We start from the raw sequence: 13,559 nt of genomic DNA, 5'->3' as shown, positions 1-13,559 counted from the left end.
ATTTTTTGAGGTTGGTGCATGTGTTTTGTTTTTATCAGTCTTTTATTGTTGGTTACCCAGCAGTCTTTTTGTATACAATATTCATGATGATTCCAATAACGAAAATCCGATATAAACTAAGAAATAGCTATCCATCTTTTTTTTTTATGCATCAACAGTAATTATTGTAAGTAATTCTCAGACAAGACCATTCAAACTTAGTGACAGTTTTATAACTCATTCTCACCTAATGTCAGTCAGCAGCAGTCCAGCACTGCTGAAACTGTGTGTTTGACAAGATGTGACAGGCTGACAGATATGCTAGCAAGGTGTCAAAAATGTCAAGGTTATCAAAATTTGTGAAGATGACCCCCAAACAAATCTACGACCAGCTTGGCAAGTCACTGTAAAGAAGAGCTGAAAACTGTAAAGAAGAGCTGAACCATCTTGTAAAGTATTCTGTTTTCTAGCTATTATGGCAAATATTACTGAGACCTGCATGCAAACACAGTGGCTAATTGTTACGTATTTCTGATGCATCACCTGATGTCCTCGTCTCACATTAACCCCCCTTCAAAGCTTTATTTAGTTGGATATATTTCTCAATGAAGCTTTGATGCCCAAAGACCACCACTAGGATCCACCACAATCATTTTATTGTGAGTGTTTTTTTTTAAAACAAATCACAGTCAGCAATGAAATTGCATATGGTGTCATCAGTACTTGATATATAGTTATGTCCATAGCAAATTGCTGTGCAAAGCTACAGGTTTTACAGGTGTGTAAAAAGTAGAATTACTCAAATAGTTAGTGTCATTCCACTTCACAGACATGCCACAGCGTACACGTCTGTCAACAGACAGTGTCGAGTTGCAGTAAGATCACACCACCAGATGCAATTAAAGCCCTATAGGGATTATTTGAAGCTTTAAAATAAATGTGTGCCCCCGAGGCATTTCAACCGCAACGTCTAGAGCCGACATTAGGAGGCTGCTATCTGAAACTTAAACCTAATGTTCCCTTATAGCTGCCACCTCCTAAATGACTTGTCTCCTGTGTGGCCCCACACAAGTCAGAACACACAGACAGGCCCCAGTGCTATCACACTACATACTGTCAGTTCTCAAATGATACGGTCTATTACAATAAACAACAGCAGTGGCTAAGAAATTCCATTGGAAAGTACCTGCGATATGACCGCAACAAAGGAAACTCTTTTTACAATTTGCATTTTCACTGCATTAACCCTTTGGAATCTGAAACAACATCATTTTTCTTGTGCTGTCTTCAGACGCCTTTCACGAGTATTTAAACCTTTGAAACCTGAGCAAATTGTTTTTATTTCATTTGAAAACGTGGAAAAAAGGCGATGAGCAACTTAAGAAGAGATTTTGTAGATTTAGAAAATTAGTTTTAAAAAGCTAGAGAAAAATGTCCAGAAAAACTATATTTCTAATTATATATTAAAAACTATGTTGTAGAATCATTATTACCTATAAGCACTTTTGGGGGTAATTTCCTTGTTTGTTTGTTGTTTATTTTTTCTTGTACATTTTTTTTTTTTGCAAATTTTCAAGATTTTTTTTTTAAACTTATTACTAATTTCTTGTTGATTTTTGGGTCATTTCTTCTTAAGTTGCTCATTGCCTTCTTGTCATATTTTCTATTCATCTAATTTAAAACTCATTTCAAATGGTTGATCATGAAATAGATCCAGACATATAAGTTATACTTCCTTGAACTACCATTGCTGGGGTAAAAAAGTGGCCTCTAAAACTGCTTCTAATGGCTACCTGGAGACAGCTTCGGCAAAAAAATTCTTCTCCACCATCCATTTGGGGGTTGATTGACGTTTGAGAGCCTTAACTGCTCTCCTGGGACCCTACACACAGCCCCTTTGTGTGGCCATTAGAGCCATGCAACCATGATGTCATGCAAAGCGACTACAGCGAGGTCCATCAAAGTCCAGAGAGGCGGAATGGACCTTTATTACTCCCACACAGGAAGGGGCTGAGGTCCACTACTCTGCCTCCCTCTCTCTCTTTCTCTCGAGCGTGTTGTGCTGCAGTCTCCTAGCGACCCTCGCCTAAATACGACGTACCCATGACATCACCACCACCACTCATTTATAACTCATTAAGCGCGTGTTCCATCTCTTGTAAAACATTTACACCTTTTTATGCATTACTGTTTCTACTGTGTTTCACTCCAGAAACACTCAGGCTTTATGTGTATTTCTAAGGTGTATTGAGAGGCACTGGAGGCCTGTTGTTGGTTTAGGATTCTCAGGAAGGTTTGAGTGAGAGAGCACGGAAGCTGGAGGGGTATAGACGAAGGGAGTCGGCAGTGGTCCGACGATAAAGAAGCCACAAAAAACAGCCAGACAACTCTCTCCATTGTCACTGGAAGTGTAGAATGTGCTCCAACACTGCGTATAATCCCAACCAGCTGTTTGGAAAGTCGTGGTGTCTGTGATCCAGAGTCAGTCTGTATCGTCAATGAGTTCAAGCCCAGAGACACAACCGCTGATGGGTCTGATCCTATTGGATATGGCTATGGCGGGCACCACCCCCTGACCAGACACCAGGGGAGATGTCTCCCCTTCCCTACACTGTAAAATTTGAAAATTTAATCTTACTTAAAATAATCTTGGGAAGCAATTGCCTTGAACAAGTAAAGCAAATATAACAATAACTCTTGATTTGTGATGACCTTATGATAAAATGTTATGTTTACTTGAAATTTGGCTGCATTTACTTAATTTTGTAAAGATGTTACAACTTAAAAATGACAAGTGGGATTACCTTGTTCTTTCTAAGTGTTAACAACTTCAGTGAATCAAGTTAGTCTGACTTAATTGATCATAACAAAGAGGATTTAGACAATGATTAAGTTGGGAGATCTGCAAATTCTGTTTTGTTAACACGTTTGAGAAAATACAAATATGACTGACTTGTTTGCATTTGGCAGAATATACTGTATAAATAAATATATAGCACAGCATACATGGTTTACTGAAATTGCCAGAACTTCTAAAAATTGATAGAATTAAACTTGTCATTTATAAGTTGCAAGAACTTCACAAAAATAAGTAAATAACTAAACTAAACTAAACTAAAATTTAGGTAAACTTAATGAGATATAAATTTAACATAAGTTAAGATTAATAGTGATTTTTTTTCTTTTTTGTTTTTCAAAGTAAAAAGTCAACCTGCCAAATTTTACAGTGCACCCTCACACAGCTTCAGAAAAAAAAAGAAATGACAAACCTAATAACAGCAAAACCAGCAAACAAAAGGCAAAGCATGCATTTTGCATTACAGGCGAAGTCTTCGTGTGAAAATATGTTTGTTGCCAGCATGTGTGGGCCTCCAGAGAACAACACAGATGTTTCTTCTGATGATCAAAAATATGCACACTATATGACCGGGATGCACAGAACAGATGAATAGTATGCAACCACAGTATGTCAGTGTCTCTGGATGTTAGGGACAGAGCTCAAGGGGAAGTATTGTTGTTTGAGATGCAAGAATTGGCTGATGATAAAGGACCATCTCTCTCTTTACATGTGGTTTGGCTGTCGGACGATGTGAGATTCCAGTAAGAATGGGAGTTTTGTTCATCTCGTCCTCTGCTTTCATCATGTTGTCATTTATTTCTTTGATGTAGGGGATAGTTAAGACTCATTGTTTTCGTTTTTTGCCGATTTTCATTGGAAGTCCCGCAGGTTTTAATAAGAACCAGAGCAGTTCAATTAGCTTTCCACCTGGATTTTATATTGAAGTGCATCTAAAATTTGAGCTTCTTGCTAAACGAAGACACTTGTGATTGTAGTTCATGGTAAACAAGGTATTCTTGGGATGAGAGGCTTAGAAAGACAGCAAGAGAAAATTAAAATAGAAACAATGGTGGTTGTATGTGGTTCCCAACTGGCCCAACACGGGGTCCATATTTCTCTTTAGTCATTAGTCCAAGACCCACATATTAGATAAATTACCAAATATTTAATTTAATTTCACAAACTGTAAACAACACGTTGGCTTGAAACACAAAGAAATAAAATATATTGCAAGAATAAACAGAAACAGCACTTTATAATGAAAGCTCTGTGCCACAAATTTTACTTCAAAACAAAATGTTTTTCACAAACTCAACCACTCAAAATTGACCTGTGACCCACTTTTGGACCACAAGCCAGCAGTTGCGAACCACTGTTTTAAACTATTTTTTAATTGAATTTGTTTCTATAATCTATTTCTTCTGTGGCACTTTGTACATGTGCAGGAAAGAAAAAATACTACCTATTTGCCAAATTTGTGTGGTAATAGGTGTATGATAAGTGTGTGTCCATGCCTTTCTGTTATGGAGTGTGTGAGTGTGTGTGTGTGTGGTTAACATAGGCGGGGGTCTTGTCTTGCCTCCGGTTGGTTAAGTATGGAGGAGGCTGACCCCGTTCCAGTCAACTGCTCATGAAAACAACAAGTCAACCGAGTGTTAAGAGCAAGTGGCATACGCCGTCTGACTCAAATCACGTCTCATCACAAGTGCCGCGCCTCAAGACCACGGGGCCCTGACACTGTCTTTAACCTCTGAGCCGCGCATCAAACCGCCGTTCCCCACCCTTGCCGAGCAACAGTCGGCAGCTTTAGCAGTCTCAGTTATGCAAACGTTCACGGTTAGCAGCTCAAATCCTCAAACATGAGTACCTGTCAGATTTAGGGCTGGGTAGCATTTGAAATGTTTCAACACTGGAACTCATACAACTCCTGAGTCACGGTAGAATAAACAATACTTTATTTTAATGCCTTGCATTAAGAAATAAAAACTTCTTTTTTCATATTTTTTAATTTTTATTTCAAATCAGCTTATTTAGCTTAAGCAGAATCTAAACACCTAAAGTAGTTTACAATTAACAAACTTTAAAATACATAACTCCTGTGGGTACCCTGAACTGGAGGCTGGTGTATAAATAGATACAGTAAAACAAAATGTAATAATAATAATGATAATAATAATAATAATACACAATTTGAAGGGGGAATGGACATTGACACAACACCTGCATGGCTAGTGCAACTCGCAATTCAGATGACGCAGCTACCGGTACTGCTGCAACCAGTTCATATGAGTACTTGAAAGAATTTCATGAACAAATCAGGATAGATCCCAATGGAGAAAATCTCACATTTTTATGCAAATTGTGCTCAACAGGTCTGAATGTCACAACACATCAAGTTAAGGCATCCAACCAGACAATCTCAGGGAAATCTCTGCTAGTAAATGACTATCGCAAGATTTTATTAAATCAAAAAAGTTCATCTTTTTGGGACTGTGAACAAATTCCAATTGTAAATCATGAACTGGAACTAGATTGTTTTTGCTGGTGTGAATTAAACTTTGAGCTCGCTCTAGTGAAGCGTAAAAGCGCACCTCGTTGTTTACCACACAATGCCATCTTGAAATGAGTGGGAAGCCTTAAAGAAGAGGGTGGTGCTGTTTCCTCCACCCTGATTGTAACTAGTCTTTCCTATAACTGCTCAATGAAGAAAGGGTCCTGTAGAAAAACATGTTTGTTCTGAAATTACAGCATTGAATTGGAACCAGTATCTTTTTTTTTATACCCAGCCCTAATTTCATGTTTTTATATGCCGCTGTTATTACTTACATCCATGTGTCTATATTTGACAACTCAAATATTAAATGTGAACGGTGCAAATTGCAAAATAATCGTGGTGGCAATGGTAATTTTGGAACCGTTTACAATTTTACCAGCTGTTTCAGCAAATTCAAAATAATGCAGCACTGTTAAGAGACTGGAAACCAGACATGACCCATAACATAAGTCAAATACACACTGCTGTTACTGTGAATACAGTATTAAACTGTCAGTGCCGACAGAAACGGCTGTTACCTGCTCTTATACAGCTGGTAAAATGGCAGGATTGGCCAAAAGGCAGTAATAATCAGCAAAATAATACACTTTTCATGATACACATAATTTACACATATTTGTGTTAAAAGCGTATACTCCAAAACACACAGGATCACTAAAGCTCCTGTTCATCGGAATGAGACAACCATAACGTATGCTACCTAAACACCCAACCTGCATACAAAGTACGCCGCTCCGGGACAGAAATAGCTGCACAGATGAAAGTGTTGGAATTAAAAAGTGTAGAAGAATCAGAAGCAGAGGGGTGCGGAGGAGGGAAAGGGGGCTTTCTAGCAATGAAAGATTCTGGCCGCTTTCTGAAAGTGCCCCTAATCCACCCTTAACTCCATTACATATGGGACACTTCGCCGATAAGCCCAACAATAGCGAAGAGAGCCCATCCCAAATAGCATCACATTGCCGACACACTTAAATACAATTATTCACAAACACAAAAAAGGGCAGCCACTGCATTTTGGGGGGAAACAATTTCAATTTTAGATATGGCTCTAGACGGAAACTGGGCCACTGCAGGCTTTGATGTCTTAATTGTGTGTGTGTGTGTGTTTCTGTGAGTGTGTGTGTCTGTGTGTGTTTTTTTAATACCAAAGAAACCGAGGCTTATTGATGGAACAAAAACGAAGAGACAGAGAAGAAGAGACAGGAAATTGAGATGGTGTGAAGGAGACAAGAAGTAAGAAAACAAGAAAGGGGAAAAAAACTCAGAAAGAGGACAACCAGAGAGAAGCAGAATAAGGGATAGAGAAGAAAGCAAAATATGGTGGGAGAGAGTGACAAATATGCTTCAGATATGGAAGAAAGAGTGACAGAGCAAAGTACTGTGGAATCCCTGTTGAATAGGCCTTGATTAACTGTGGCATGGGGTCAAAGCAGGGCCTCTGTCTGCTGGGGCCTGGCTTAGGGAAATTATATGTGTGTGGGTGTGTGTGCGTGCAACTGCAAGCGACTGTAATTTGCACTTCTGAGACATGTGAGTACAGTTTGTAAGACAACATACTCAGCCGTTTGGTTGGTTTACAGGGCAGCTGTATTTCTGTGTGAATACACAGCAAAACCTCATGAAACCATGGCAGAGGGGACTGATCATGGTTTATGAGGATGCTTTCACATTAGATTGTTTCGCTTTTATAATGATAACGTCCTTCCATGCCGGAATACACTTGCGTATGTACAGTCCGAAACAGTAGCTGGCAGTATGCACATAGTTGGTTTGAAATTCACCAACACGCACAAAATAGAAAAAGCGACTACTGGCATCATGAACTAGGCTCATTTGTTTATGTACTTTGTGGGAAATGGGCTGATGCTGCACAGAAACAAAGATTTCGGAAGAGACAGAAGGTGGTGGGGAATACAACTCTATGTTGACTACAACTTGCGATACCGTGAAGTGAGAGACAGATCAGTTGTTGACTAGAATCTTCTCTTTTGATTTCCACAGTGCAAGAAATATATATACATGTTTTTTTTAATTTATTTATTTATTTTTTGTTGTTGTCTGTCTCTTATATCAAAATACAAAGAATACGCAGAACATGTAAAATGTGTTAGAATGCATTGGACTTTTTGCACAGCACTGTCTGCAAGAACATTATCTCAGTTAACATACTGCAATAGCATTGAAAGATAGTTTGTGTTTTTGCCCTAATATGCAAAATAATTGTTGCACTTGTGGCAACGAGCAGTGTCAGCATCAACTTTCGAGAAGTTTAACTAGACTTTGGAGCATCGACAGCAGGGCCCCTGTGTGTGTGTGTGTGTGTGTGTGTGTGTGTGTGTGTGTGTGTGTGTGTGTGTGTGTGTGTGTGTGTGTGTGTGTGTCGGAGCTGACCTTGCCCGCCCATTGCACCTGCAGTAGGCTCTGACCACAGACCACAAAAATTAGAAACCGAGTGAGTAAGATAAAAACTGTAAAAAAACAATGTCATGTAACCTAAACAAACAAGAAACATGTTTGCAACATGCCTATTCAGCCCATTTCCCACAAAGTACATAAACAAATGAGCCTAGTTCATGATGCCAGTAGTCGCTTTTTCTATTTTGTGCGTGTTGGTGAATTTACTGGCAGAACCGTTAACAACGGAGCTTACGATCCGCCGGTCTTTAATAATTTGGCACCAGGGCCTGTTTAGTATCAGGTTTCAGTACCTATCCCTACTTATTTGAAGTGTTTGTTTGTGCGTATGCATGTCAGTGAATCTGTCACGGGCCTCACCTGGGGGCTGACGCTCGGGCCATAGCCCATGCCGGGCGAGTTCATGGAGTGGGGGCCCATGGGAGAGCTGATGACGGAGAAGGGTGAGGCCAGGCCGTTCATGGGCGAACTCAGTGTGCTGATGGGAGAGTGGAGGGAGCCGGAGGGCCCCATTGACGTCGGGCTGAGCAGAGATGGGTGCATTCCCCGGTGGGATGTGGGTGAGCCCAGGGGCGACGAGGGCACCTGGCCCGACGAGTCTATGCAGACAAAAGAGAAAAGAGGGACATCAGAATGAAATCTTAATTGGTTGTTGCTGTTAACATTTTGTCATTATCACGGCTATCAGTCCAAATGACAACATCTTAATAAGATTTTGTCAAAATCAGATATAATATAAGATAACATAATTTGTTTTGTTTCAAAACAGAACTTTTGAAAACCATGTTGTTTACGTACACCTTTAGATTTTTTAAAAGAACATTTTCACACTTGTGTTAATTTGAGTTTGTCCTGTCCAGAGTTGTTGGCACCCAAAATCCAGCACATCTGGCAAAGTGTGAAAGCAGTTGTTGAATCTGAGCGTGGTCCAGGAAAATATACAATTCAGCAAAAACAGTTCAGACAGTTAAATGTGATAATAGCTGTTGTGAAAAAGCAAAAAAAAAAACCTACATTTGAGTCAAAGGTAGCTGACGATGTCTACACAGTGTTTCTCGTGCTCTCTCATGCACTGGTTCGGTCCCTAAATGACAACTTTATCCCATGACAAGTGCTTCCCTCAGAGATCTATGAGGACAGGATGTATATCTATAATATATGTGGCTGATGAGTGGAGTAGTGGCCCAGGGGAGTTAAATATATGACCTTGTGCCGTAGCTGCGGGGAAATCTGCAGCGAGATTGAAGTAAGAGGTTATGATAAGGACATGCTTGTGTACTATTCAAGAGCTCATGTGTGCTTTCTGTCTTTTTTTTCCCTCCTAAACTCAGTCCTTCTCTTTACCTTGACTGAGCGGGCCATCTTCCCATCAGCTGTCAGCACAGTAGATATGGGACAGGCGGGAGCACGAGCACAGACGGAGGGTACTGTGGTATGTCACTGAGAGTTTGCAGACAGGGTCGTGCACCGATAACAACTCCCTCCCTCCCTGCTTCTCTTTTAAAGCCACATTTTCATTCCTTTTCATTCATGATTATCTGTCTGTCATTCTATTTAGATTAGACATCATGAAATAGATTTTCTTTTTGTGCTTCCCTTTTTTTCCCTGTTTTTCCTTATTGCTGCCTTATGAAGGTTGTTACTCTATTTTACCCTTGAACACATGCAGTTATATATTATCAGCATTTTGAGCATTTTTCTATCCACTTTTTAAAACTGCAACAACAGAAGATTTGAATTAATTCTATATCTTTGGGTTTAGGACTGTTGACTGGACAAAACCAGACAAACGATGATGCAGATTTTGAATTTCTACATTAATTGATTAATCAAGGAAATAACTGACTGATTAATAAACAAAACAAATGATTGTTAGTTGCCACCCTAATTATTTTTCTACCTTATCTTAGTAGCCAACTTATATTGACGGATACATTCCACAGGAAGTGAGATAAAAATATTTATAAATATAATGTAAGGGATTTTAGGACTTTTAAAGGACCTGCAGACACTCGACTTTAGGTATGACATTGAACATATTCTTTCTTTTCTAAATTCAATTTCAAAATCCCACCCTTGCAGCTGACATGAAAAAGCTTACAATCACCTTTGATGAGTCCTTCATCCTAGCATACCCTCCTCTTATCCGCTGTCCTGTTTTGACACTACAGCTCCACTCTCTGCAGCAGGGACATGGACTCGTTATGTAATAAGTGTGGCTTGTCCATCACACTCCCACGTTTCATAAGTGTCCAGGTTCCTCTGTTTCCGCGCAGTAGAATAAAACTGATGGATGGCTCAATTAGTTGACAGGCGAGAGTAACAAGTTTGGTTCACAGCTATATTCCTGGAGTGCTTCTTCTCTGTCCCAGCTGACTTTACAGGATTTCTATTGCGTCTGTGTGTGTGTGTGTGTGTGTTTGCTCTCTGTGGTTTGTTTCTACAGAAAAGTGTGAGTGTAAGACAAACGAGGGGGAATCTTTGAATCTTTGTCCCCTGCATCAGCAATCCTCAGAGCAGCAACGTAGCTGGCAGCTCAGCCAAGCCAAACACTTCCTGCACATCCTGCTTGCCTTGCAAGCACTTCCTGTAAGCATACACACACACACACACACACACACACACACACACACACACACACACACACACACATACACACAGACCCTCATCCTTTTGAAAACAAACACACATCCTTCTTAATAAAGGGCTAACAACAGCTCTGCATCTAGTTGTATTAGTTCAGTGTTTAATCCTCTGACTGATACCCCTCGAGCCTCTATCCCTCTGATGACATATTTTTTTCCTAAAATGCGCCCACCCACATAATTCCTTAAAAATAAAATAAATAAATAAAATGCTCTCCCTGAGCCAGCAATTCCCATAACCCTTTGCCAATTGGGTTTTAATTCAGGCAGATAACGAGAGCTGTGGTATTAGGGTTGCCAATCTGCCATTGTAGGTCTCAGCAGGGGGGAGCTCAGCTGACAAGAGCCCCAGCAAGGCCCCACCTCGAGGGGGGATGACAGAGACAGGCTGGGAGGTACATCAGACTGTTTATGTCTCTCTCCTATTCGTTTCTTGTGTCTCTGTCTTTTACACCTTTGTTGGGGGTAGAAGAGGAACAACCGGAGCAAAAAATTAAATGCAAAATATTCCAAAACCTTATCTGATGCTCTTTTTTCCAGATATAGTACATGAAGCAAACTGCTATGTGCCCATAGTGTACATGATGGTCTTATTTGGGAAAAGCCCCCGGAACATATAGATATCTCACAGCACAGTGTGTGTGTGTGTGTGTGTGTGTGTGTGTGTGTGTGTGTGTGTGTGTGAATGTTTATTCTTGTTGGAGTTGGGTTGCCAGTGTAGGATTACAGCAGGATGAAAAGGACTCTGTCCTAATCCTCCCCAGAGAGGGGAGGAGATGAGATGAGAAGAAAGGAGAGAAGTGGAAAAGAGGAGATGAGATGGGAGAAAAAGAGAGCAGAAGAGAAAAGAGGAGAAGGTATGGGAGGAGAGGAGGTAACGAAAGGAGGGGAAGCGAGGAAAAGCGGGAGGAACTGAAAAGAGGAGAGGAGAGAAGAGGGGACCAGGAGAGAAGGGAATGAAAGGATGTTCAAAGAGGAAAGAGGAAAAGGAAGAGGAACAAGAAGAGAAAAGATACAAGGAGAGGAAGTGAGAGGAGAGGAAAGGAGGAAGAGAGGGGGGAAGAAGTTGAATGGAAAGGAGGGCACAGGAGAGAAGAAGGAGAGGAGAGGAAAGGAGGAAGAAACAGAGGGGAGAAGAGATGAAAAGAGAAAAGGAGAAGAGGAAGACAGGAGAGAAAGAGGAAGAGGGAGGGGAGCGGAGAGGAGAGGAGCAGAGAGGAGAGGAGAGGAGACAGATGGGAGGAGAGAGGAGAGAACAAGGAGAGGAGAGGAGAGAAGAGGAGAGGAGAGGAGAGGAGACAGATGGGAGGAGAGAGGAGAGAACAAGGAGAGGAGAGGAGAGGAGAGGAGAGGAGAGGAGAGGAGAGGAGAGGAGAGGAGAGGAGACAGATGGGAGGAGAGAGGAGAGAACAAGGAGAGGAGAGGAGAGAAGAGGAGAGTAGACAGATGGGAGGAGAGAGGAGAGAACAAGGAGAGGAGAGGAAATGAAGAAGAGAGGAGAGAACGAGAAACCAAGAGGAGGGAGTGAAGAGTACATGAAGAGGAGAAGAAATGTCAAGATGGGACTGAAAAGTTAAGCAAAAGACAAGCAGGTCAATAAAAATAAATTTAAAAAAATAAAGGCAAGGAGGAGGAAAAGACTTGAGTTCTTTTTCCATAACGTTTAACTGTCTGATTTACACTCCTGCCTGTGTGTCTTCATATACCCCTTTCATCCCACCCTGTTGAAGTGGATAGTGAAACAAGGTTTACCAGCAGAGAAAACACGACAAGCTCAGGCGATCTGCAAAAAGCATAAAATAAACATGCTCGCAAGATGAGATAAGAGTGTGTAAAAAAAGCAAACCAGTGAGTGAGGGAAGAGCAGGAGAGGAGAGGAGAGGGGGATAAAGACAACTGAAGCGTCCAAGTGGCAGTTGTCCACAAAAAGGTTGACTCATGTTTAGATTGGGGTTAAAGTGCTTCTGAGTGTTGTCGTCTGCAGCCTAACCCTGTCAATAGGCCTGAATCGCTGGGCACACAAAAGCACAACTGACAGCTACAAATAAGCAAATTAGGGCCCATCTTCCAGGCGGGCGCAGACGGAGTTCTCCACTTATCACTTCTGAACTCCATTCAAGCATCTCCTGTTTCTAAACAATGCTCCTCTCCCTCGCTCTCGCCTTTCTCTCTCTTTTGTTCTGCCTTTGGGTGTGATTACACAGAGGAAATTTGCCAATTTGCGTCCTGGCTGCTGCTGGCTCGCGCATTTAGAATATGATAAATGGATGATTGAGATGAGGATGAATGATGAGATGAAAGGGGACGGTGCTCAACAGGAAAATGACAGCGTGTGGCGTTTATCCAAACCCTTGAAACAACCTGTGTTTATGTTTTTCTGACAGGCGATCTGTTGTGGTTGTGATTAATAGCTGTCCTTTCCAGAAAAATGATACCGTCTGTCATTTGTTCAGCAGAATAGGTGGAAATACCTATGTGTTCAGGTTTGTGTAGAATAAAAGCAAAAGGAAGTCAAGAGGCACCATCGTTGCCATGGAAAGGCAGTCTAAGCAGCTAAATTTGTGGCAAATAAGTTTGCAAATGCTTTGAACCTCCAAGGTGGAAAAAATGAAGCCAATGCAGGGTGCCAAAAGCTACAATTAATCACACGACCCCTTTGAGACTGGCTCCAAAAGAGAGTAAATCCCCATAGACCCCCAAAATGTCCAACTTTACAGCAAAAATAGTACTGTTTACAGCCTGGAGCAAAAACGCTTTTAGTCTCTATAGCTAATTTTGACATACATGACAACAGTTTTTTACTTTACCATTTACATTTTATTAAGGCCCAAAGTTCTGCATATTTAAGGGTGGGTTGCTTGAGATGACGATGGCCTTCAAAACGGCAGTCCACAAACAAGTGGGTGGCGTGACAGCAGCCAGTCTATGGTTGTAACATAGAGAGTGGCTAAAATCCATTTCAAGCTACCTTTAAAAGCACTTTTTGTCACTGCAAAGACAAAATGACAATGTCTTTTTTTCGTATTAGGGGATCATCCCTTAACAATAAATCGCTATAAGGCTTTCAGAGCTTGCCTTTGATTCTGATTCAAGCTGACTGCACACAGTTCTCAACATGGAGGTGGCG

General features: G+C 41.0%; 1 protein-coding gene across 5 annotated transcripts in view; it reads right to left on the bottom strand.

Annotated features, from left to right (window-relative positions):
* Positions 1–13,559, bottom strand: part of rxraa (retinoid X receptor, alpha a) — a 245,212-nt gene that overhangs the window by 41,429 nt on the left and 190,224 nt on the right. For all 5 annotated transcript variants that reach the window (XM_088071385.1, XM_088071386.1, XM_088071387.1 and 2 more), the window contains one exon: positions 8,148–8,386. In XM_088071385.1, the coding sequence (XP_087927511.1) occupies positions 8,148–8,386 (239 nt within the window). The remainder of the gene's footprint in view (positions 1–8,147; positions 8,387–13,559) is intronic.

The sequence above is a fragment of the Plectropomus leopardus genome, chromosome 20 (assembly GCF_026936395.1).
Source record: "Plectropomus leopardus strain MGB_pleo_1.0 chromosome 20, ASM2693639v1, whole genome shotgun sequence".
In the NCBI taxonomy this organism is placed as follows: domain Eukaryota; kingdom Metazoa; phylum Chordata; class Actinopteri; order Perciformes; family Serranidae; genus Plectropomus; species Plectropomus leopardus.
This window is presented reverse-complemented; position numbering and strand designations above follow the sequence as displayed.